The following is a 27,653-nucleotide window of genomic DNA, read 5'->3' on the forward strand; positions in this document are numbered from 1 at the left end:
GGCAATGATAATAAAAGAGACAACAACCTTTACACCCGGGTATATTGGGAAACAAACGTAGAGCGAATGGCGCGAGACGTTATAGAAAGGAAAAGTCAGACCTGTTTTTTCTCTTTTCTTCTGTCTCTCTCTCTCTCTCTCTCTCTCTCTCTCTCTCTCTCTCTTTTCCTTTCTCTTTCTCTCCCTCTTTTGGTCCTACAACGTTGTATCGACAACTGGGATAGCAGGGGAAGAAGAAACCAGAGGGTGCGCGCGGCAAGCACAAGACGTCTCAGCGATGCAAGATGGACGCGCGACGGCGGGGAAGACAAGTAGCCTTAAATTGAAAGAGCTCCAAAATTGGAATTCTCTTGCCAAAGTAGAGCGCCGTGCCCTCAGGGGTTGTTCCGAAGACGAAAGTCGATTGCTTCCAGCTAACCTCGTCTTTTCAGTCTCCGCCCGTCTCCTCGTCGCGGTCTCTTTTCCTCTTCGCGCGCGCGATTTCTCCATCCACGGTGCGGATAAATTTGTGGATGTTTACACGGAAATTACGGGAACGCGTTCGATCGCGTTCAGATCTCCGATGACAAACGGGGTTGACGTCGACTTTTCACACACCGCCAAATTCCGCGATGGCTGCAAAAAACGATTACGCGGTGTTAATACCGCCGCGATGCAACATCGAATCGAATTGTCGTTTTGATTTTCGACGAGTGAAAACGCGCGGATTTAGCGACGCCTCGTTAAACGCGTAAAGAGCAAATATATATATACGCGCCAATGTTCGCACGAACAGACGGCAGAAGAGCAATAAATAAATATCACAGCGCGATGCAAGTCACCTATTCCCTTCTGCGCGCGCGCGCGCGCAAATTGTTTGACTACTTTGAAGATCGTGTCGAAACGCAAATGTTATCGAATGCAAATGGCACGAGTCACACCCGATCACACACCCCCCGTGGCTTCGTAGTTAATGCCGTTCGATTTATCGGGGAGCTTTAATCCGATTATTTTGATCACTGAGTTATAATTGCGCGTAATCGCCAAACCGGGTCTGATATATCATCGCTTGACTTTAAATCGTATTTTACGAGTTTCGAATTGCGTGTACACATTTTTGCGGTGTCGCGTATTTCGCGGTGTAAAAAATCGTTCGTTATAATTGTGCGAAATAAATAAAGATTTGTCGATACTGTGCTTAATCATGTTTTTTTTCTTTTTTGTTCTTCAAAGCTGTCAAGCGGAATCGACGCACGTGCGGAGAAAAAACTAAAATTTAAAATGACGTGCTAAAGAGTTTCAGCCCGGGAAAAACATAAATATTAATGTAGCCCCCGCGGTCGCGGTCCCGCAAAACGTCGGACTGCATTAATGGCGGAATAGAGCGTTATACAGTTCGTAACATAAATAACGCCGTTACACAGAACGGCACTCTGGAGAAAGCGTCACGTCGTCGGCGACGTCGATCGTTCTTAATTTCGAGAGAAAATAGTGAGTCGCGGCGTGTGTCCTTCCACGAGATATTTTCGTGGTAACACGAGACCGTCATTAATAGTATGCAGAATGGCGTTGGCGGACGAAAGCGGGAAAAGTGTTGCGAGAAAAATGAGCTGATGTGAAAGATAAGGGCCCTCGCGCCGTGAGAATGTTTCTCAGCGGCGAGTGGGAGTATCAATCACTCTCACTTCTCGGCCGAGAAGAATCGCACAAAGGACTCGACATTGCGACTCTCTCGCAGAGTCCATTTTTACCCCGAAATTCTAAGCGTCGCAACCCCCTTGGACTCGGTCGGGAATTAATTACGCCCGCTTTTCGGTGTAATTTTACTCGTCGTGAGTTAATCGCTACTTCGGTGTATTCGGCTTGGTACAAATGGGCGACGAGCCCCTCTGACATCCTCCGCGACGATGTGCTCGTTGCTCCGAATTTACCGACCAAATAAATCGGACTTTTCGCGTCTTACATGACCGAAACGTGACAGAGAGAGAGATAGAGAGAGAGAGAGAGAGAAAACCGCGAAGCAAGAGCAAAGAGGATTTCTACGCGACAAAAAAAAACAACGAGAGGAGAACACACAATGAAAGTTATCTCGCTGCGCAAACTCTCGAGAAGCACATCTATAGTTCTCGAAGTTTCTCGCGCTAAAGCCCTCCCTGTTATAGTGATAAATGCGTGCGACACCAGTGGCCGATCTCACGCATAAAATAAAGCGCTAAAGTATTAAGTAGGGCTTTACGAGAACGGGACTCATAACGATTCACCCTCTCGAGTCAAGTGGCACCCGCTTTCTGTCTCTGTCAGAACTCCCCCTTCGTCGCGAACGTCCACCCCCGCGCGCAACTCTCCACGGAGGAGGGGTTGTCGGTGACAACGAGGCGAAGGAAACTTTTGTTCGGCACACTCAGGTGTCGTCGTCCCCTCGCTCTCTACGACGTTTCTTTTTTCTTTTGTAAACTCCCCTGCGGGAGTTCACGCGGCGCCTACGCGTTTCCGTTTATTTGTATAATAATCAAGCGCCGAGAGCGATGGTGGCGACGAATTAAATTTTTTTGCGAATTAACATACCTCCTCTCTCCGCCTCCCTCCAAATGTGACAACGGATCGCTAAGAGAAAGCAATAACACAGTAATATTAAAAACAAACATACACAGTTTGTGTAAAAGCAATTTAAAAAAATATCTCTTGAAACAACTCTTCCGATTGAAAACATTTTTCAAATCAAGTTTGCCGGTAATTTTATCGAAGGAATAATCGAATTGTTATTGCAAATACAGATAAGGTAAATATTATATCAAACGATTTGAGATTATACTTGCGCGGCAATGTTCAAATATTTACTTTTATCTCCGAAACACGTTTCTTCGCGACGAGAAAAACCGCGTACAATGAAAGCGTAATTTTTCGAGCGTACTTTCGAGGTAATCGCCAGAAACGCGAAGAAGATATATTTCTGGCACGGCGTTTAGGACGCGTTACGCCCGCGGCAATTCCCAGAAACTGAGTGCCGGAGCAATTATAAGTAACGCCGGAAGTCAACGCCGGATCTCTCCCGGCCCTGCGACGCTCCTCCTCGTCGTCGTTCTGTTGTTGCCACCTCTCGCACCCTCTGACGTTCTTCATCCTCTTTCCACGCCTCCCGCAAACACCCTTCCGTGCGTCGCCGTGCCCGGGAGGTATTTTGTCACCGCTGTAATTATATTTCTCCCTTCGACTGATTCCCTGGCTATCCGCGTTGCGAAAATATCAATACTATCGTTTGGCCGCGACGTAACGACTCGAGCCCACAGTCAGGAAGTGACGAGACACTAAACTATAACGATCCGTACGCGTACGATATTCCGTTCAAAAATTGGATCAAAGTTCATATACGACGATGAAAAATCAAGAAATATTTTACTGTTTTACTTCGCGATATTTCTCCGACCATCATATATCGATCGAATAAATTGGATTGATCAGACTGTTAGAGCAAGAACTTGGCGATATTACACATTTCTACAGATGTCGCGCGCGTCTTCGTAACCGCAAGAATTACTGGAAAAGTTTTTTCGCTTTTCTAGCGAAAAAATTTTTTCTGACCTCTTTGTGATTCACCGCACGTCGCGGATAAAAAATATCGATAAACTTTTCGGGCTGGAAACAAGCCACAATGGGGAGGAAAGCGTGAACGCGTACAGCGTGTTTGCTGAACGCAGAATTCATTGAACTGTGAATGCAGATAAACGTGGTGAATAAAGTTCCGCGCCGCAATAACGCCGCACTGTGTAAAAGCGCATAATTCTACGGTTACGTGGCTGTCGCGCGTCTCTTCTCCCGCGGATCTCCTTAATCGAATTTCTCAAGAGCGCCGAAATATATATGTTATTATCTTACAAAAGCCTTACTTACGTAATATTGCGTAAAACCGTTGCAGCAAAATAAATATTGATTTTTTTTTACAAATCCGCGTCGTATTTCCGAATAGTAGAAAGTAAACATTACTATATTGTTGTTTATAGCGAAACAATATTTCACGAATATTAAACAAAAACAAATAACAAACATAAAAATGAATGATTGAATTTTGTAGAAGAATATGAATTAATCGACATTACTCACATTTTCTACAGTCGGACTTGGGAGTGTCCATTGCACCGTGGAAGTTGCGGCCGCGGCGCTGGCGGGGCGTCTCTTGTTGACGAAGTCGACGGGCAGACTGTAATCGTCGCACAGCGATACCTGCAAAGCACAAACAAAAAGAAAACCGATATACATCGAGAGCCCGCTTATTATCATTTTCCATTAACCGAACCGTCCGATGAGAATTTTCTCTTTCAAACTTTTCATCGCCTCGTCGTATGCCCGCTCTTAATGGAGTTTCAAACTCGTGAGGAATGACTTTCATCAAAAATGACGCGACTCCGCTAACTGAAAAACTTTGCCCGCCCACCTTAAGTTCTCGTTTGCAAGATCGTTCACACGAGCTGACTTTCAATTCCTCGTCTCGCTAATCACGCAGTATTTTTTTTTTTTTTTTTCTATAATGCGTTGTAACGACGCCATTTTGTACACAGTAACGTTTTATATATCACGTTATTGGAATAATGTTTAATATTATATCGTTATATGATTACATCATTACGTAACGGAAGAGACGCGGAACCGAATTATCCTCATTTAAATTCTCGAACTAAACGAGAGCCAGTTGTTAACCCTCGCTAGTTACCCTCGACGTTGCCGAAGCACGCACCGGGTTTCCGTCTGGGGACGGAAAATACACGCGAAATGTTGCTGAAAAAGTGAGAAACAACGAGCGGCGGATTCGCGGGGTTATAGGCATCCGGCATCAAACGGCAGAGGATTTCTGCCACTCGACAAATCGCAGGGTAAGCACACCCTCCTCCTCCTCTTTCCCAAACTTCTCCCGCGCCCTCAAATCCCCGTCGACGCTGACTGGACCAGCTCATCAGCGATATTTACTGTCTGTCGGAGAATCGATCTATCGACGCGTGGATGGTTCCTCGCCTCACCACGAGCCGATCGCTGTACGCGGCCACGACCTACGTCTGTGCATGCATATAAATCGAGACAATCGCAGATCCCCAGGGGCGGCTTATCGCGTCGGGGATAGGACGGCGTGGAGGACGCGCGGCGGCGCCCGCTCTGCGAAGAGGGAATTTCGCTCCGGCGCGAGGACCCTACATGCAAATGGTTGGCGTTTATTGTGAGAAAAGAGCGCCATATGAATATGTGAAGTGGGAAACGAAACAAAAAACAAATATGAAAAAGAGAAAAAAAGAGAGAGAGAGAGAGAGACGAATGGTCGAAGGACAACGTAAATAGGGAATGGGGAGCGACCGGTTCGCAGAAAAGCGGAAATAACCGCGTAGGTATCGATAAATGACATGGCCGGGCACTTCTCGAAAAGTGCAGCGTCGAGAGGGGTAGGAAAATCGATTTTGTAGCGGACGACGAGAGTCGCATATGCCAGGCAACTGAGAAGTTTACTTTTTTACTATCATTCGATTGTAGAGAAAGAGAGAAGAGCGCGCGCACGTAACTTTTCTCGAATTTCGTGTTCGAGTAAAACTACTCACATTTTCAAGTCGGTCGTAATCGTCGGATCACGCTTGTAATCAGCTAATGCGTTTGTCGGAGAAACAATTCCACTCGCAAGGAAATAAATCTTCGTTCGATCCGTCGTCTATTGCAAGTCGTCGTAATTGAAACTAATTGCATATAAGCGCGGTATAGTTTTACGAACTTTATTGGCTTCAGGGCGAGCGTGACCCAGACGTGAACTGCAATCGCGCATGCAAGTGATACCACGAGGAAGCCAAGTGCGAACGAGGGCGGCTCAGCGAGAGGTGCATTCGAATGAAATCCAAGAAAACCGCCAATGCCCGCGGAGACTGAGGATCGCGTTTCGTTCTCTCGAACTTCAGGCCACACTATCCGTCCAACTTAAATACTGTCTTTTGTATCCGAACTTGTGCAAACGTTTGCGATCAACGTCGTCTTCGTAATAGGAAAAAAAAAAAAAAACATTTAACTTTCATATAATTACAGATACACGTGTTTATTCCATCAAATCTATGAGTTATTCATGAGCGTTTGTAAGTAAAATACGATGCGTGGCGTGAACGCATCTAGATACGGTCGTAAATCAACAGTCGGGTAATCCTTGAAGTTTGCCGAAATAGATTGTATAACCCGTGATCCCCGGTGTCTCCCGTGAAATGATTTGTGTTTTCCCGGTAAATCTTCGAACGCCGCGTGAATTTTCGCCCCGGGGCGGGGGGGGGGGGCGTTCGTTATTGAGTGAAGGAGGCCCGAATATGAAGGCCCGCGGAGAAGCTTCTCCCCCTCTTCCTTCTCCGTTCGACATTCACAAAGAGCCTATCGCGCCAATGTTTACCGTGTTTCCCGAGAAGAAACGTTATCCCTCATTACACGGAGGGTTGGAGGGACGTGGGCGAGCGGACGAAAATCCGGCATTTCGCGCGGCCGAGATTAAGCCGGCGGAATATTTAGCAAATGTTTCACATAAATCAAAGCTGCGCAATATGTTCGGAGTTCGAAGCGAGGCTATGTAAATTCATGGTAATACCCGCGCGCTGGCCACCCTGCAGAGAGGAGTTTCGATTCGCGAACGACCGAAGAGAAAGGAGAGGGAGGTAAAGAGCGCACCGGGGGACAAGCGAAAAGGGAGAGCCCGAGCGCGACAGCGCGCACCGAGGGCAGGAAGGAGTAGGGAAAGTTTGCGGGGAGGAAAAGCGAGAGAGTATGTATATGTGTGTATATATATATATGTGTGTGTGTGTGTGTGTATGCGCGCGCGGGAAAGGAGAGAAGAAAGAGAGCGAGAGAGAACGACGAGCGCGTATTTCATGAACCCCTAAAGCAGCCCTGAGCATTGCGGCGACCGCCACAATCCCATTCATTCTCTTTATGGGCTCCCAAGTATTCGGGAGCGAGCTTGAATAAATCGGAAATTTGCCCCGCGGGGAGCGCGTCCCTTTCTCGCGATTTGCCTGCGACTTTCGATACGGTCATTCGCGAACATTGCGTTTCGCTTTTTCCGCACGACACGCATGACGCACGAGAATGTGTATGTGTGTGTGTGTGTGTGTATGTGTGTGATCGTTAATCCCAGCTCGCTCCCCGTATAGAAGATTGCGAGAGAGAGTAAATGTTCGGGCTGATAATGAGAGAGAGCTTTACGACGCGCGACTACGATCATTGAAGTGACTTGGCGTGACCGCCACTCGCTTAGTATAACGCTAATTTGTGAGCTTTCTGAGAGAGACTCTGTGTGTGCAGCTTGGCGGAGAACAATCTAATCAATATTCTCGCGTAATAGGCAAATGCTTTCGCCAGCTAATGACGGCAATGTACAAACCGGGGTGGTAGAAAGCGATATTAACGATTGTGCTCCGAACTTCAACTATGAACGGAATGTTTACTCTGCGAAACTTTCCGACACATTCCTGACGTCATTTGCAACATATATATATATATATATATATATATATATATATATATGTACACGCTTGCCCCAAAATTCCGTTATTTCTCTGAGGTGACCGCGTTTATAGATAATTCACGTTATTGAATATTTCGCCTTTTTTTTGTGGAACGTTGCACGTTTGTAAATATTACGTTTTTTTTTATTATAAAACAATAACAATATTTAAAAGATGTTACGGAAGCTGATTTTCTTCCGACCAATAAATTGCACTGAATTGTATTGTTTACAAAACGTAAAAAAACGATGAAAAGAGTAAAACTGATATTGGCATCTGCCAAACGCACAAAACCCTCGATTGTACTCGAAATATCAGTGTTAAATCGTAACAACAAACGGTGTTGCGGTGTTGAATTGCGCAAACAGATCGATCGCGATGACACAATTAACCCCTAACTAGGAAGGGTTACGACTTGAATAGCTAAGGGTTCCGACGAGGCCTCCGCAGAATTCCTAAGTACTTGTCGACGAGACCCCGCGCCCAACATTTTCGTAAACTAAAATTTCCATCTCGCTTATCCCACATCGATTTCTTCTTGATAAACGTTCCTCCGATCGAGTCGAAGAGAAACGAGATATAACACGTTCATAAATTTGCGCCGGTCGAAGAGTTCTCGTCTCGAAAATATCTTGTTAAATGTGTTATCGCGTAACTGCACTGTCTTCGACACGTTCTCGCCGAAGAAGCCCGCCACGTTTTCCTCTGACCTAGACAACAACATGCGTCAGACCGTAAAGAGCGAGCCATAAAGGGAGCTAAAGATCGATGAACAGAGTTAAGTATGATTGACGACGAGCGAAAGTGCGCGCGGATAAGTCTTTGGGGAGTCGCCTCCCATTCTCTTTCGTTTTCCGCGTTACGACAATCCGACTCCGTTCTAACGCCACGGGATAAACGCGTTGAAGTTTTGCGAACTTGTTCCCACAACGCGTTCGCGAACTCTCACCCGAGGCAACATCCTTCCCGACAGCGACGTACAACGCGCCGCAATCCGGCGTCTTTATCACGTATACATCCCAAAACGTACTCTTCGTCGCTCTTCCTTCTCGGATATCGTTTTTTCTTTTCTTCTTGATTTTCGTTCGTTACGTTAGAGACGGCGCCCGAGGCTCGCCTGGTTTTGACGAGCTGAAAAAAAAAATCCTTCGATTTCTTCGCGCGAAAATGACGAAGCGAACGAGAAAACCTTCCGAACCCTCAGAATTTTGCGTGGGTGAGCAAATATCGGACGCGTTTCGATAAAGAAGTTCCGTGTGTAAAGAGAGGTCCATCGGCCTTGAAATTTATCATCGCGCATCTTCGCGTCATATTTCTTATCGTGCGATAAGAGCTTTTCCTATAGGCAAAGCATTAATGGGATTTTGTTACGTGACGATTGATGATATCACGGAGACGAGCTCGTCTTCGTCGAATCACGATTGTATAATAGAACGGTGTAAAATGAAAGTGAAAATTCTTCATTCAAAATTCCTGAGTTTCCATTAACGTGTATTATTGTAAACTATCGATCCGAGGCGTCTCTTCGTCCCTTTGAGAACGAGAACGCGAGATGCCGTGATTTCACAATTTAAGGATCACAGCATCAGGGTATCCTCTCTCGGCTTCATTTAACGGACTCCGCGTGCCGCCCCGATCCGTTCGGATGTCCTTTGGACTGCTCCCGATCGGGAGCAGAAACGTCTATCGAAGTACACCACGGTCCTTTTTGCCACCGCTGCAGCCCTTTGTAGGGTCACGAAGGGTCCACCGGCAGGTTGCTCAAAGAGAGTGAAACTCGCTCAAAGTACAGCGAGAGAAACTCCGTCGAAACCGAGTAGTACTAGCAATAAGACAGACTAAGGGTCGGCACAACGTTCCTAATCATCCGCCTTCCTTACTTCATCTTACTCGCTACCCTCACGTTTTCTTCTTCTGTTCCGTTCCCTTCGTCTATTGCGAACAGCTAACAAAGCTGCTCTTCAACCGTAATCTTTGTATAAAAAATACACGGTAATATAAAAAATACGATAAAAATATACGTAAATATACGATATAAATACTTAAATTTGCAAATTTAAATATGAAGATAAATAAATAAAATGTTGTATTTTGTTTATTGCTATTATGTTGCGTTGTGTGTTGCTTTATGTTTAATGCATTGTCGTACACGATCGTTCCCCAAGTTTCCAAGCGAAGATACCGACATCTTCAATTACACTTGTGTACTCTCGAGAATTCGCGAGGGTCAGGAGATTCTCTCTCTTTCACGACGCTCAATTAGGACAACGTCAGCCCAGGAACAGATCTTGAAACTTCGACTTCGTGATCTTGCCGACGCGCGTCTCCGCCAATAGATATGTACTTTGTTCGACGCGCAACTTCAAGTGCACGTGTTAAACGGAAAGTCGTTAAACTTCCACCAGGAAGAGGAAGGACCGCTTTAACGTAGCGCGGTCTCTCTCTCTCTATCACTCTCTATCTCTTTTTCTCTCTCTCTCGTCAGTCCGAAGCATCCCTCTGGGTAAAAGTTTAAACAGCACTCGAAATGAAACGCGCGGCTTCCTCGCAATGAAACTTTACGGCCGTGAAAATGGCTCCCCCGATGCAAAAATAATTAATTCTTCCTGGCAATCGGACGGTTCCGTGGCAAAACGATCATTTAACGATTGTTTACGATTTGTTTTTTACGATTTATTTCTTTATACCTTCCGCAATTACTGAATACCAGATTGCTGTTTTTTTTTTATTAAACAGAGATGTGTGAAATTCAGAAACTGCGTGAGTTTATGTATTTATTTCGAAGCACGCGTGTTATCTAATCTAACGATTTCGCTAATACGCGTCTCGTTAATGTTCGAAATTGACACGTAGCAAGTTGATTTTCGAGATCGGTCGCGCATTGCGTGGCGTTCAAAAATTACTGGCACTAAGTGGTTTAAGTAATTCTCGCGAGATAATCCGGCGCGTCGTAGGCAGTGGGAAGCTGCAAACAACGCGGAAGGGTTGTGCCGGAAATCAGTGCAAGCGCGTCGCAGTTACCTGGAACGTGTACGCACACACAGAGTCACCCCAAACCCTTTTGGTAGCGAGCATAGAAGCTCCGTGATTGTTCCACCGGTTCCTCTATTGGGATAAACGTCGACCCCTCCTTATCAACCCTTATCCTATGATGGAAAGGGTCCTCCCGTGTACGCGGGAACGAGAACCCCATCGCCTAAGGGGCTGCTAATTGATTTTAGAAGTTCCTCCTTAGGACTCTCTCTCTCTCTCTCTCACTCTTCTCTCCGAGGTTGCAGCAACATCATAGAGCCCCTTCGGAAGGAGTTTTCGGAAAAGGCGCGCCGCCGTCGTCACGGCGAAAGCGTTCCGGCTCCTAAGTCGTCTTAGAGGACTTTCTCTCTGTCTCTGAGAACCGGCACCGTGTTCTCGACCACCCTTGTTTCTTGTTAAACGGAGCTCGACGACGACCCTCGACCCTCTTTATCTTCAGAGCGTTTTAAATCGAAGCTTTTCGCTCTTCAGTAACAAGTCTGCCATTCAGTTTCTACGTGCAACGCGTAGTCCCGGAAATCCCGTTAATGTCCAACTGTTTTAGTTCCAAATAATCAGAATGAATATTTACTTTACTTTAGTTAAATTCAATGTGTGTGTGTGTGTGTGTGTGTGTACAGCGTAATGAGCGCGCATTATTGCGTTTCTGAATTATTATTTAGTTTTGTTTTTTTTTTTAAATCTGAAGCGCAACGCGAGATACGCTGGAAGAAAGAAACGACTAATGAATGTCAGTAAGAATAACAATCCGAAGCCGCGTGTCAGAGTCTCATTCTGAGAAGAAACTCACGTCACGAAGACTAGCCGTATAAATACAGAAGAAGGGATACACATGCTAGTCGTAATCACTAGCGTGACAACAATGCAAAACCCTCCAAGGCTGAGATTCTCACCGCGCTCGTTCTTCACTCCGCTCCTTCGCTCGTATAGCGCTCGCCGACACATCCCGTTCCCTCTCCTTTTTTCTTTTCCTCCAGCGAGGCTTTTATGCGTACCCGCGACGCTTCAACACTCGCAACAATGAGCTTCCGGTTTATTAAAATCCCTACCTATTCGCACTACACTCTCTCGTCGTCGGATCGGTCGCAGACAAGCAGCGGTCTAAACGAATTCGCGCTCCCGCGTTTTTCGCTCGTCTGGGCCCTGGGAACAATGCGTCGTCAAATGTCACACACGCAGAGGCCTATCTCAACACGCGCAACATTTTTTTCCATTCTCCCGGAAAAGCGAAGACTCGCGATCCGATGCGAGCAGAAACAGCGGGGAGGGGTGGCAACGCAGACGCAGCATTTTCTGTCGCACGGAGACGCGACACTCCGCGGGTTTCTAATTAACCGTCGCCGACGACGGTATATAGGGTTACGGCAACGCCAGATGATGTGTACATTAGCTAATGCAAGTTCCGCGAAATCTGTCGTGCATTCGCGTATACATAGGAATATACAAGTACACTTTGCAGGTACGTCTAAATAGCGGATGAATTAAGGGCGTCTACACAGCCCCCTCCCCCCCCCGTTAAGCCAAAGTTAAGCGAGCTCTAACGATCTCTCCTCTTCCCTTTCTCGCGTTCGAAGATATCGCGCGCTGACTTGCGCGATAGAATTTTGACGTTGCGTCGTCGCAAGAAAGCGCGCTTTTCTTCTGAAACGTGGCGATATCATTCGAGACACGGAACGTCCCCCTTCCATTCCGTGTTATCGCGTCCTCGCGCTTCAACGAGCACGAGGACTAACCCCTTCGAGGCCGCGGCACGTGAAAACACAAACCTCCTCGCTCTAAGGAAGCCAACCTCGTTAATAACTCGCGGTACATTTGACGCGCTTCGTTTCCGGCGGCATTAGCCGACGTTGATCTGGATTAAAAACGAGGGTGCCCCGCGTTAACGACAGTTGACTGTTATCTGACTGAGTATCTCTTCTCAGTCTCTCTTTTCTCGCTCGGTGAAAGATTATTCTTACGAACCGGCTAAGCCAGTTTTAATGCGCGCGGTTAAAACTCGTGTTTTGCGTCGTTTAGAGCGAGACTTTATCGCGTCTTTAATATTATAAATTTCAAGATAAAAGAAAAATAAATCAGATCACACATAAAAATACTCTCTCTCTCTCTGTAATAATTTTCGTAATTTAAAAAAAGATTTGTGTACGTGCCGCAATAAGAAAAATTAAATATCTTTATACGTCATCATTTTGTTTATGTAAAACATCGTCGAAGAACAGTCGTTTCCGATACGTAAACACGTGTGTCGGCTATACGACCTAATTACGAAAATGACGCGCATTCGGACATTCCACAAGGGATTCGCGCGATCGTGTGATGTTTGTTGCTACTTGAATATTCCCGATGCGCGCGCGACTCCCGCGATCGCGGGAGTTATATTTCTGCCTCTGACGATTGATGCCGGAAGCGCCGGTGAATTCCGGCCGCGATTTGATTGACGGTATTTCTCCCCGTGTTTTCGGAAATTCAGTTCGAATATCATTGTCCAGCAATTAACAATCATCCATCTCAATCAACGATATTGCAGTTTATAGCGAAATATTGAATATATGTGCGTAGATATGTTTCCGATATCGTTTAATCTGTGTTTAGTCGCTTCACAGATGATTGTCGGGGGAAAGAGAGTTTACGTTACGCGCGCGGGAGGATTACGGCGATATTTTCCACCTGGCCGATTTATACGGGACCAATTTGAGATCGGTAAGTGTGATAAACGTTTGCTACAGACCGGAAAATAACGGAGGATTTCTCGGAGGATTAGGATGCGCGAATGAGTGACATTTTTTTTTTTTCAGGCTTTACGGTTGTCACGGGCGGATAACGGGCCTCGTAGAGAATATTAAGTGCCATATTGTCATTGCGCATTATAATATATTATGCGTCGAATTTGAATTATTTCTGAAAGTGACGCGACTAAAAAAAAAAAATGTCTAATGACATATTTATATTTAACTCGTGTTGTCTCTTTAAAAAAAAAAAAAAAAAAAAACAAATGCCGAGATATTTGCACACAGTCAATTAAGATTTTTAACGCGCGCGCTTTAAAACAAAGCGAATTTCGTCCAACCGCCGCACGAGGGGAAAACACGATCTCGTCGAAATGAACGCGCCAACGAGCATTGATTTCTCCCGCGTCACCCTTCGCTTCTCCCCGCCGACTTTAAACTCTCCCCAGCGTGATCGCGTACGATCCGTCTCTCAGGTTCGACACGCATCACGCGCGCATACGTGCATAATTAACGAGACGTGCCGATCCGCCTAAACGTTGAATTTTGACGTACAAATCCGCAGCAACACGCGGGATCGGGCTAACGATGCCACGCCGCTCCACGAAGCTTTTCGAAACGCCGCCGCAACATTGAACGCCTAACACCGAGTCTGTGGTGAGCCGCAGCCACTGGTTTCAATCACGTGTGTCCCTCTTGAAACGGCAGTCATTGGCGAGTTCTCCCCAATCCTCCAAACACGCATCGCGCGCACATCGAAAATCCCTATTTATGTTCAGCATGCCTCGGGCGTTCGCATTAATCTCGCGATCACATTTGTTTCCGAAAGACAAGCTCACGTGTCTCTCGCGCGCTATTTGATTTTTAATTTGTCATAATTATTGTGCAAAACAGAGAATTATCCGTGGACGCTATTACAGTTACAAGAGTCGACGAGGGGAAGCGCTCCCCTCTGTTGAAGACTACACGGGAATGTCCTGCATATTCGCGCTAGGCATGCCGAGGATAATCGCGTCCTCGGCGATAACCGCGTTATCGGCGAAGCAATTTCGGCCCACGACACGGCACCGGCGGCGGTAACAATTAAGCCGCACAATCGGACGATCGCACTCGATCATGGTCGGACCGGTTCGTCGTCAGAGGGAGACGCGCAGATTCGGGGGATTCGGCGGTAGGATCCCCCGGATCTCGTCATCAATGTGTCCTAATACGTCCTCGAATGCCCCGGAGCCTCGGTCGTACGATACGATAGATCCCGAGCCTTAGTGCGTATCTACGGACACTTAATTAATTCACTTTGCGCCGGACTCGCCGCTCCTAATACGGGATCGGCTGCCTCAAGGCAATAATTGATTCAAATGCCGCGACAGAGGGTGTTATACCGACTAGACGTTATATACCGTCGCGGGATACGGGATTTCCGGTTGCGAATTGTATTATACGAAAACTTACTTGCTCTGACAAAAAGGCAAGCATGTCCGAGAAAAGTTTGCATTAGTCGTGTACCTGGTTACAACATCTCATTTACTAATTTATCATAATTTAAAGTTAGCGAAACATGTGTGCGCAAACGTTACCTCTCTCCGCCATCTTTGTCTTCAATAAAGCACGAAGAGTACGGAAGAGACGACACCAATTTATGGGACGAAGAAATTACAGTTTCAGCATGATGACTAATTACCGGCCGCTAATTGCGACGTAAAAAGCGCACGAGACATTGTTAAGACGTACGGGGGTTGAGAAGGTTGGTTGGCTGAAAGCGAGGAACTTTTCGGGATGTTACCGCAGCCTGGAAATTCTGCGGCAACGTGAAATCCGGCGGAACTCCGTGAGGAGATGTCGGAGGGGCGACAAAGAAAGAACAAGAGAAGACGGATGCGTAGCGATGGGGTGGTGATTAATGCAGACGGCGTATCTTTCTCTCTTTCTCCCTTTCTCTCTCTCTCTCTCTCTCTCTCTCTTTCTCACTCTGTCTCTGTATAATTACTTAATTAAATTCATACATCACGCGGTATTACACAGGTCTGTATACACAGAGATCCCACGACTCCCTTTGCGTATAACGACCTCCCTTTGCGGATATGAAGCTCCTATTCAGATCGTATCTCTCCTATTTTGTGGGTTGCGGGGTTAATAGGACTTGATTTCTTGAGCTCTCTTCGATATCCTCGGCGAACAATAGCTGATCGCAATTTGTCTTAGCGACGCGCGTTTTCGTTTCTGCGGAATGAAAAACGAATTATCGCCACACGCGAGAGAATCCAGTTAACTCAATGGAAAATCGGTATCCGCGCGAGAGAGGACGAACTAATTCCATAGTTTTAAAGGGTTTCTAGAATTGGAATTAGAGCTCTCGGGTCATCGCTAATTGGGTGCTGTACCAGTTGGGTAGATTGCGGTCGCCTTGTTAGCGCGCGATCCCGGGTTACTTGACAGTTGAAATATATACTTTCCCCTGACAACGCGAGAGTCACACAAACTCACGAACGACGGCTTTTTCCGACGGCCGACGTCGTGCTCGTACGCGATCAAATACTAACGTGTTCTCGCTAATTTGCTGACCAGGTAACTATTTACCAAGAGCAAGGGAAGAAGTAATTTTCATCGCGAAAATGATAATTTATGAGCGAAAATCGTTGCTTTAATTATTCAACGCAAATGAGCAAGTTTTACTTGTTCGCGTCATGCATCAACACATTTATCTTTTGTAATTAACATGCAAAACTTGATAAAGTCCGAACGAGTAATTTTTCATCTGAGGACCGTGCATAATATATTTGTCAGCTCCTACCTTCTTTCATTATTCCAATTTAATTATTTACTCCATTAATTATCTAAATTTGCTGGATATAAGTAGGTGAGAAATGGTAACAATCTGTTAAAGTAAGAGAGCTTTCTCTCTCTCTCTCTCTTTCTCTATCTCTCTCTCTCTCTCTCTCTCTCTCTCTCTCTCTCTCTCTCTCTCTCTCTCAGTCCGATAATATCCGCACCGAGCGTATCGGCTGAAAAACATTTCCACTTGATTACTACTAGGAAACGTCGGCGAGCGCACTCCGAAAGGATTTTGCCGATGGCCGGCGAGAAGACAGGGAGGAGGAGATCAGAGGGGAGCGTGAGGGATCTCTGAAAACAGTGATCACGTTTTTTTAATTAAACCGAAAGTTAGATCCCGCCCCCTCCCGTCGCGGGGCGGGGCTCTCTCGGAACAATCGGCTCGACGGAGTTTAATCACGACGTAATAATGACGACAAATAAATTAAACTGGCCCGTTACGCTGTCCGCCTGATCATCCCTTCGAGAAAAGATTGCACGCCGGAAACAGGAAAGAGAGAACGCGCGCCGAAACGTTTCAATAAAAACCAGTCGGGATCTAAACCATCCCTTTTCTCGTTGGAATTAGTTCGCGAACGAAGCGCACGATAAAAAGAACGTCTTAAATCATCTTCCTTTTTGTTCTCGCGCGGGACATATTTTTCTTTATCCCGCGCGCGTCACATATGAAACGGATTATGTTTTCGTGCGGTAATCTGTTCTAAAATATCTGTTGCACTTTCGGTTGGCTAAGAACATCGTGACTGCAATTTAGCGACGAATTAACATCGTAAACAACCAAGGCGAGAAAAATACTCGTAAATCCGGAGATTACATTGTCAGAGAGACAAAGCAGAGGAGAGACAGAGAAAGAGAGAAAGAGAGGAAGAATGTGTTCCAAGTTCGCTACTATAAATTTTACCGCATGTAAGCAAATTGATTGAAAGACAGACGTAAAATACGAAAGTTTGTATTTTGTGTGTTTTCACAAAATTGTTTACTTTATTGAATTATATAATGCAATAAATTATATAATGCAATGACGCCGAATAACAACAGAGAAAAAAATCGCGTATTTATATATGTACACATGTACGTAAGGCGCGATCCGCTGCTCTGCGGATTTGCGTTGCGTATTTGCAATTCTCTGTCGCAGGAATGACGTGCGGAAATTGACCGCAAGCGACACACGTTTAGTATAAATCGGAATATACAACGCGCGCAACGTGCAATTTATTTCGTTCGATATCATATCAAAATAAATTATTTTGAAATTCAATAATGGTGAAATTGTTTTGCCAATTTGCAAACCGGCACATATGCGAAAATAATAACACGATCGCGAGCGAGCGAGAAAATATTTGCGTAATTTTGATTATCCACACGGACACACACACACACACACACACGTACACACACATTTGTAAGGCGTCGCGTATATAAATTCAGTTTAGACATACATATATGCCTGCCTCGTTACTATTGATCAAACAGGAAGTGCGTCAAATAGGTATTTGCAGAGGCAAATGCAACGAAACTGCAGCTTGTGCTGGAACAATAGACGTCATGACGTTCGAGGTGCTAATTCAGCGCCGACGCTAACTTCGCACGCTTATGCCAAAGGTTATACCGATGTTGAATCAGTATACTGTGAATTGCATAAATGCGCGCAGATGCATGCAGACGCACGAAACCAATGCGAGTTTACGATCGGGATTCTAGTTCGGGGAAAACGGACGTTGTCTGGCTTGTGAATAAAATTCACCCGTTCGCTGCGAACGTACGATAACAGCATCAACGAGATCTTCCCGCATCGTATATACGTGTTTACATCAATCTCCAATCCCCACTTTAACGTAAAAAAAATACGTAATTTAAAAAATTCACGGATATTAAAATTGCAGTTTTCAAAATACGTTCGCGTTGTGATTGCGCGCGAACTTTGATGAGTTAACGCGCAAAAACGCGACGCGATATTTCGTCGATGCTCAAACCCTTGCTCATCGCATTACGCATAACGAATACGTAATTATCTTCAACCAGCGCGCGTTTGTGGATTTAGAGTTCCAAGTCCCTCTAGACCGTGTCGCGTTCTATCCACCTACAACGGTTGTTTCGCCCTCGACACGCTGGTGTGTGTCCGGAGAATATTTTGCCTTACCGTCCGGATTACAAGTTCCCCATGATTTGCTCCCGAGGGAGCGGCCCCCGTCTCTCTCTCTCTCTCTCTCTCTTTCTCTCTCGATCTCGGAGAGATAGTCTGAAGTCGAGATAGTTCCCGTGGTTCGAGTATTTGTTAACAAAGACGATATACTTTGGCCGCGTGAATCATGCATGAGACTCTCGTTGTCGAAGAAACCGCCGAACTTTGTCGTCTATTCTCAAGCGACGTGTCACACGCGTTTACGTGTTGTGTGAAAAAAAAAAAAAAAAAAAAAAGAAAGAAGAAAAGCACAAAAATACTAAATAATTTATCGCACTAAGAATGCTGGAAATTCATATACCGAGCGGGAAAGCCTCGTAGTAATCACTTTTAATGTGGTGATCATCCCTTCTGTCGAGTTTTGAGGCGCGCCTATGTGAATGAATCATAGATACGAACCGAGCGACGAAGGACTCGCTCTCGAGTTCATGAAATATTCGAGCTGCGCGAGCGACTGAGCTGCTTGCGGGCGCCATCAACACCTGCGGTCGGGAGCAACACACATAACTCCGAAAACTTCTCTCTCACCACGCATTACTCCCGAAAGTTCATTTTACGAGGGGAGCGGAGGACCAGTCGTAAAGCTGTTATTTCGCGTCAAAGACCGAACTTTGCGCGTGACTTCGCGCATTCGATTAACCTAGAAATGCGCGAAATAAAATTTTCAAAAAAAAAAAAATACTAAACTCGTACTGGTTTTACAATTGTACGTTACACATCTTCTGATCTTTTTGCTCTACTTTTTTTTTGCAAAATAGCGACTATACAACCCGGCTAATAAAGCGAAACAGCGCAATTCTGTCTTTAAAGAGCAATATATTTTCTATTGCACCGTCGGTCATATATCTAAGAACTTCAGTAGTAAACGCTGATAATACAACATCAAGCAACGCGTGCGCGCGTGCGCGCTCTCGTAACGAGCGCGTAAATATTTTACGGCCAAATACTTGCTTGAGCATCAATTCAGGCCATTGTCACAGATTGTGCTGACGCACAATACCGTAGTCGAGAGACAAGGACACTCCCGCAACTCGTTTACGCGAATGAATGTGCATTGTGCGATATTACGTGCGCACTACACGGTCAGTTAATTGAACGTAATTACTATCGCCGCTATGAACCAACTCTTGACTGCAACGTGACGCACGTGCGCAATGCGGACGGTTCGAGCTTGCTCAACCGGGAATTGTTTTGAATGAAACAATATCAAGAAAATCATCGCGTAATAATAAAATAAATGTTACGTCGTTGTTCGATTTAATTTAAACATTTGCACTTTTCGGTTCGAGGAAAAAAAAATCACAGCTCGCGCGAATTTGATTCTGTAGCGTCCAATTCACTCAACGGATGACTTCGCCTCTTCTCCGCGCCCTTCTCGGATTTTTTTTTTTTTTTGCGAAAACCCCTCGTAAATCCGCACACCCACAATGGTCGCGCCGGTAATAAATATCGCGCCGCGAACACACCTAATGGGGGGGAGGTCCCCGTTTCGGCGCGGAGTTCGATGATATTGTTTATGGCGCTTACGTACGGGAACGCGATATAATGGAAATTCCGGCGTCCGGTCGACTATTTATGGGACATCGTCATGTGGCACGCAGTACGCCGGCCGTAGAAACCGAGCGTCTCTCCTTCTGTGAGTGTAGCGCACGACCGCGCCCCCGTAGGGACGACTATTACGGGACGACCCTTCACCTTCCTTGCCAGCCATGATCTCCCATGGTGAGCGTCAGCGGTGCGTGTCGCGGTTTCAGGTATCCGTGTTTGCCGCAGCAGGTGCGAAGGGTGATGTACAGGTGAAAAGGGTGCAGTTACACGAGTGTGTACATATAAAAAAAAATGTCGCAAAGGTGATATAACTGAGTCTGAAAGAAACGAACAAAAAGTAGCGACAAGTAAGTAACACAAGTTTCACATCACAAAGTGATGTTTGCGCGAGAGGAATTGAAATAAATCTCGATTCAAGATTACGCGATCGGACGTACTCGTCATCGATTCAGATCATTAATTCACCGATTCCGCGATCGAGAAAGGGGAGGGAAAGCCGATATCAAGCCTGTGCACCGGAGATAAGGGGGGGCGCCAACCGTCGATGATGGTATCGTCCGCTGCGTTACTCGATGGCGACCCTTTTGCCTACCTTCCCGTGGGATTATGTCCTCCCCCAGGCTACATTTACATACACACTTCGTTCCCTCTTGCGAGAAGTGGCAGAAGAAAAGAATTCAATAAAAGACAAGTCCATTGTCTCAAGGTTCGAAAGCTCGAGATGGGCTGAGATCTTGAGACGCGGAGATCAACGAGGGGCTCGATGAAAAGCGGATTTAGTCTCGGACAAGGCCATTTTAACGAAATCCCCGGAAACATTTAGGCTAAAGATTTTCCAGAATTCGCGTCAGTCGCTCCGCGTGTTCTCCATCTCCAGCATCCGACGATTCTCTTTAACGATTAAACGACGAAAACAAACGTTATCGACGGTCACCGTTGCAAACAAACAAACGAAAAAAAAAAAAAAACAAGAGATAGAGACCTTTTATTTCATGTGTCAACAGACGCATTTTTCATCGACGAATCGAGAGGGGAAGATGGATGACAAGGCAAAAAAAAAGGCATAGGAAGGAAACAATAAAATCCCATCGAGTGTCTGGCGAATGATACGCTGATGCCTCGAAAGTTTATTAAGCCCTATCCATCAGGGGTGGCTTTCGGTTACCGACGCGAAAGCGCGATTTTTAATTTAACTGTCAAAGCGCCACGCCGGTCGCCGGTTTTCACGATCACGTCAATATTCGACAATGTTTCGTCTGCTTGCAACTGGGTTAAATGTGTGTCTGATCGGGGGCGCGCGCGGGGGTAACATTTTAAACACGCCGCGACTGCAGATATACGCAGGTTTCTTTTTACAAATATAACATTTACTAGAATAGATGTGTAACAACTTCGAAAATCTTCCTTGTTCTCGCGTGAGAGAAATCTCATTATTCTTCTATACGACGCGATGTGTAATGTCTTTTCCGACAGAAAGAACGTTAAAGCGTAAGTACGTGAGAAAGCGCGTTAGGAAAGCCGCCAGCAAACTTGCGCGGAGAGAACTTCGTGTTCAAGAGACAAACGAGCCTTTACATAATTTAGAAAATGACGTCGTATTCCACAGCCGGACTTAAAGTATCAAGACGTAGAAAGAAGGAAAGGAAATGAACAGCGAAGTCCCGGGTTTTCTTTCGCGAATGTTAAAGAGCATCGAAGGAATAATTTAAGTGAGTGAGGGATTATTCTCGTCGTAGATTCGACCCATCTCCTCTGTGTTCTCTCTTTCTCTACCTTTCCCCTCTGAATTCGCGCAGGATCATAACAAATGGCTCGAAGCACCCTAATGGAAATAAAGAAGAACGCTGGAGGTGTTGTCGACGCGAAGTAACAAGCGGCGAGTGGGATATAAAGAACGGAAACGCACGGCCGACGGGGGCTGAAACCGCGCGCGAGATCATCGTGATGGAGTCAGAAAGAGAGAGAGAGAGAGTAGACACGAGGAACCCCGAGAGCCGCGAAGTAGGAAAAAAATAGAGAAGAGAAATAGCATTTGGGGGAAGTCGAGCACCTATACGGAAACTCTCTCTCTCTCGACGAAAACGTATCCTAAATAAATACACGCTATTTTTCCTCACACACGAGTTTTACAGTGTACAAATAGCATTGCGGAGGAAACGCGATCACGTCCCGACCGAAGAAGAAGAGGAAGAAGACCTTGTCATCGACGATTCATGAACACGAAAACATGTACTTGCCAGAGAAGACTTCGAGCTGCTAATGTGTTTGTTTCAAGCTTCGAAGGTTGATCTTTTTTAGATCTTTTTCTACACAACTGAAGTATTTTTCAAAATATTTTTCTCTACCACTTTAACAATATATATACATGCATTAAATTTTTATAATTTGTGTTACATCGTTCAAGGCTTCTTTTGTATAAAAGCTTCTTGTATATTTTTATATATCGCGCTTTTCTCTCTTTCTCAATTTTAAAATAACTATATTACCGTAAACACACTCCCACACATTCGAAAGAAATTCAACAAACTCATATCGCACCCACGCGACAGAATGCGATTGTTATCAACGAAACACCTCGCGCTCGTGATTAACCGACCGCCCGCGCGTGTAATCAGCTCCGATAACAAACACGCCACGGCGGATTACGCAATCCACGCAAACCTCCTCCTAAATTTGCACAAGAATGAGTCGATTGTCAGAGTTTTGTATTTTATGTTATTACGGGGTCAAGAGAGCAACAGACGAGATTATCAACGCGCGTAGTGTGCATTTGTCCCCGCAGCTTTCCCCGCAGCGTTCCGAGAGATTTTACGTATTGTATTTTGCACGTCGCGCGAACGTGTGTATACGAGCAAAAAAAAAACGCGACTCTCGAACTCGTCTCGCGACATACTTATCAGTCGCGACACGCGAGCGTTCGCGTGACGTCGCGAGAAACCAAATGCAAATTCGGTCCGTTCGCGCGACGAGCGGGAAGAAAAAGACGCGAAAAGAACGGCAAAGTTCTCTCGGTTAAAGCCGTCCTCGATCGAAGCCGTGATCTCTCTACTTTGCGTGAGCGAAACATTCTCGCTAAGCCGAGAAACAAAACCTACATCACGATCCGTCGTTCATTTTTAACCGGCTCTCGAGGGTAGGCGGAATCAATGCTCATGAAAATGTTAAAATATGATCCGAAGAAATCGCCAACGCGGCGATGTTACGTTATAAAGTTTGCGCGAAGAAATGCGACGGAAATTACGCCGGGAACAGCTTAAATATTTTCTTGCCGACGGAGAAGAGCGATAACAAGTTTCTTCGCGTGTAATAACGTTATCGCATTATTGCCGCAAATTACATTTGTTCGATAAATGAACTTGGGGAGAATAATAGCTCTCGGTATGCGTCAGACCACTTTGCTACACCGATGTGATCGTGCCTCGTTTTCACGTGCAAGAACGAACCGAGAGCGAAGGCTTTTAGGAAATGAATGTTTTGTCTGTGAATGCCCGTGCAAATAGTAATTGGAGTAATGAGAAATTAAGCTACAAAGCACTTGGGCTAAATTTAATTCCCCCGTGTAAAACTAACGTAGCGGGGAACGCATTAACAAGTAATCGCGTTTTTGTCATGAAAACGGAAGTCGCTGCGCTTCCGCTGTTTATACGCTCACGCTTTATAATAATATTGCGCTCGCGAAATAATATATGCATGTAATATGAATAACAAAATTACATATAGGTATGTGCCAAACAGCGAGAGAGTGACTGTCCTGTTTAATTAGTTTGCTCATCAAGCGCGCTGTCATCACGCAACGGCAATCTCGCTCGCAAGTGACACAATTGTTAAAAACTACAAACTGTAATTACACGAAGTTTTCGCCAATTGTTGTTCTTTGAATCTTCAACGGGGGACTTAATCTTACGTTCCACAAAGTTTCAAAACTATCTTGCGCAAGTAGACGCGCAAGAAAAAATTACACAACAGAGCAAGTTGCCATTTTCATTCCATTTTCGCTTCATTCGCTCGAATATTCCCCCCGATGTCACAAATGTGTTCTATATTTATATTTATTTTCAGTCATTAGTATGCCAAAGAAATTTATAATTAACCGCGCAAACAGATCTTGTATCTGTATTCACCTTGCGTTTCCTTCAATATTTCTCATTCGTGACAGGAATTCAGCGCGACACGAGAAAAAGAGAGAGAGAGAGAGAGAGAGAGAGAGATAGAGAGAGAGGAAGCGTTGTACTCCGTCTCTCCTGCGTTTTTTCTTCAATGAATTTATCGCAGACAATAATTTATAGTCAACTATGCGCTCATTTCAGAGACGGTTTTTAATTCGCGCCGTTGCTGGCACGTCTTTTGTTCCAGTATTTAGTTCCGGCCAGTTTGTGAGCATTCTCCGCGGAACGAGAACCCCTCGTGCATTCAGCCCCTAAAACCACCCTTTAACCATCGCTGGAGCCACTGTCTGGCTGCGCGACTATACGCATATATATATATATATATACACACACACACACACACATATATATATATATATATATATATATATATATATATATATATGTATACGCGCATGGATCTGACCCACCGTCCCCGTCTCTAGCATTTGCTGTCCAGCAAGCGAATGGAATCACGAGAGCACGTGCAGGACCGTGGGATTAAAGATTAAAGGATTTAAGGGGGGAGGGGGAAGAGCTGCAGAAAAAGAAGTAACGTTAATGATATTGAGAAGTGCAGGCTTATTATCGTTTTGGCTTCATTTTAGGCTTTTAGCAACCGTCGTTCCACGGACCTCTTCTCAGACCCTCGAAATAGTCTATAAAATAATATTAAGGATCGCTTTATGGAATCTAATCATCAAAGAACTGAGAGTGTAGTTGCCTAATAAAATTGCGCGCGCGTGTGTGAAAAAATATTATATGTAATTCTGAAAAAATAATCTCCAAATGCGTCAGATTCACGCAGATCGTTATTAAGATTATAATAATAGGAAAGAAGAATATGAAATTCTCTCCCCGAGACGAGGGAAAAAGAAGCGGCGCGGCAGAACCGGGACAATTTAAACGACGTAGCCGCAGCAACCTTCTTTCTTCAAGGGGATGGGGCAGCCCCACGAGAACACATCCTGACAGGAGTAAAACCGCGCGACGTCGGGACATAATTGGCCGTGGAATTAGCAAAGGGGCTACGCCTGTTTTCCGTCTTGCGTGCAGCGAACCAGCCGAAAGGACCGGACGTATCTCCCTTTCATGACTTTCACGACGCGAGTAACCGACCGACGAGCACGAAAATTTCGAAAACGACGAGAATGGAAATGGACACGCAGCCATCCCGGATCCACTAACTGGTTTACCGAATTACGCCGAGGACGAGATTGGATTTGACTCCGCTGTGGTAGCTAGTTCGTAGCTCGTGTCGGCTACACGACCGAAGGAAGAGGAAACGCGAGATCGAAACGAGAGGGGAGTGAAAGAGAAAGAGAGAGAAATGTACTTCGGTCTTGGAAGCTGAAGCAATTTGCCAAAATGCACGTCGCCTCTCGTCTCCGTTCTAATCGACCTCGAGAAAACGAAGAGTCGATAAGGTCGTGCCTTGTGTCGCGCGAAGAGGCAATCCCGCGGAATTAAAGTGTCAGGACGAGCGCGGTGCGTTGACATGGGGTGCAAACGCTTGCCCGAAAACTTGGATTAAGCCGTAACTAGTCTCTTCTTCGAATAAACGCGCGTGCGATATAAAATAATATTAGAAAAAAAAAAAAAAACATTGTAGAAAACATATTCGAACACGTACAAATTTAAATAAAATCACTCGACGTCTGGAAAGCAATCAACACAGAGATAAAAGACGCACACTCGATTACTCTCAAGGATGATATATCCTACGCATTCGTTCTAAACGCGAAGTTATCACCGATTCTAACAGCATCATTTTCCCTTCTGTCTCGTTCGCACAAAAAGAAACGATCATGACTAATGATCGGCTCTAGGTGTGAAGAGAACATCTCGCGGGAATCACACGGCTTGCGAGAAATCATCATCCCCCTATCATTCGTGAAACTCCGATCGAAAGAGAAATACTCTCTTTCGCGGCAAATATCCCTAAATTGCGTGTAAATATCTTTTGTATCGGATCTTCAGGTGAATCCTCAGACAAGGGGTGGATATCCGGGGAGTTATATGTTCGCGCGAAACGACGAGGGATCGGAGAGAGAGATTTTGAATATATCATATATAATATCTTTTCATATCCCGCGCGCAAATATTGGAATTTGCGAAATTCTCCGAGCTCGTTCGCTGGAAGTTTAAAGATACGATCGTAAAGCGCACACACGATCGTATCTACGCCCGTTAAAACGATTTGTGAAAATACACACACGTCCGCGCTTATTGGAAAACAGGATGCGATGATTCTCCGAGCAAATTCTCCACGATTTCCATAAATCATATAATAAAGTAAAATCTCGTCGTATATGTGAAAATTTTGTGAACACACACACACGCACACACACACGTGGCAACTACAGATGAAAGAAAAATCTAACGCGTATCTCGGAAATCCGTGACGAGAGACCGTGTGCTATAAACTTCAACGAAGCTCCACGCGACAAACGAGCGTATGTCCCGTATATTTCTCTCTCACGTCGCTTTTAATGGCGACGCGACGGAAGACACATTTCGTTAGAACAGGCGGAGAATCTCGGCAGAAAATAAAAAACCACATCTCGCAGCGCGGTTCGACGATAATTATTGCCCAGACACGGTCCGGGCTTAATGAAATAACTTGGTAACCCCCACCGTCCTCTCGGCGCTGCGGCCGGCCGAGTCTGTCATTGCCGTCTGTTTGACCAAACACAGGAAATCAAGCCGGCGCGGTCCAGCGAAGCGCGATTCGCGATACCGAGCTCAACGCGAGGGAGTCGAGTCCGCCGCTTCGGCGTCACGTCGGGGATAGATAGACGGATCGCTAATGAAGCTCACCCCCCGTTTGTCCGCGCCCCCGCCCGGTGCGGTCCTCCAACATCGTTTCCTCTACGATACAGGATATTTATGTAGGACTGCTCTTCCGTGAAATCTGAACGCCATCACGAAGAAGCGCTCTTGACGATAATATTACGACCGATAATATCTGATGTCTGGTGTTCGCGCGTTGTGTTAATAATAGAGAAAATCTCATCGGTAAAAAAACAAATGTTTTTTCTTCGATCTGTGTGGCTGTTTATCAATATTGGTTTTTGAAAGATTGCTGATCAATTATCACTTTTTTTTTTTAATTTAAAGAAAAGACAAATAGCTCCAAAGATTTTAAAATTCAAGATGGGAGGCAGTTGAAGCAAGACACGGATGTTGTTGTGCAAACACGTGAAGGTGATTTTTATTTCATGATGTCGTCACTCCCTACGTATAATCCCGTAACTCCAAAACGCAAATTTTAGAGGAGAGCAGTTTAAAGGTTTAAAGCTTCATATAGTTTCCCTAGTTAAGGGATCTATCGGTTTTAAATTTTTACCATACTTATGAATATTTTTTTTTAATACTTGGTGACCACAAAGAACATGACTTTCTGAGTGTCACTATGCAATAAACTGAAAATCCCATATGTGACACTTATGTAATTATACGTAGGGAGTGACGATGTAATGTGTATGTATAATGTGACAAGGTTTCGACCATCGGTTTAAAAACAATAGATCGCAAAGAACAAAAACAAAATTTTTCTAAAAAATACGCATTGTAAAATTAATATGTAAAAACTTACAGTAATATGCTGTTATTAAAGTCGTCGTGCAACGAGATGAGGATACATGTTAACACATGAGCTGTCAATGACTGATTGAAATTTGAAATTTTTATTTTTTATTTTTTT

General features: G+C 45.2%; 1 protein-coding gene across 3 annotated transcripts in view; it reads right to left on the reverse strand.

Annotated features, from left to right (window-relative positions):
- The window catches only part of LOC109861128 (transcription activator MSS11), a 131,717-nt gene that overhangs the window by 25,706 nt on the left and 78,358 nt on the right, over window positions 1–27,653 (reverse strand). For 2 of the 3 annotated variants that reach the window (XM_020440652.1, XM_020440646.1), the window contains exons 2-3: window positions 4,078–4,197; window positions 2,545–2,583 (exon numbers count right to left, since the gene is read on the reverse strand). Coding sequence is in view for 2 of the 3 variants with exons in the window: in XM_020440646.1 (XP_020296235.1) it covers window positions 2,545–2,583; window positions 4,078–4,197 (159 nt within the window). In the remaining variant the exon portion in view is untranslated. The remainder of the gene's footprint in view (window positions 1–2,544; window positions 2,584–4,077; window positions 4,198–27,653) is intronic. The other variant, XM_020440648.1, reaches the window with a different exon arrangement.

Source organism: Pseudomyrmex gracilis, unplaced genomic scaffold (genome assembly GCF_002006095.1).
Source record: "Pseudomyrmex gracilis isolate BER0280 unplaced genomic scaffold, ASM200609v1 scaffold_8, whole genome shotgun sequence".
NCBI lineage: Eukaryota > Metazoa > Arthropoda > Insecta > Hymenoptera > Formicidae > Pseudomyrmex > Pseudomyrmex gracilis.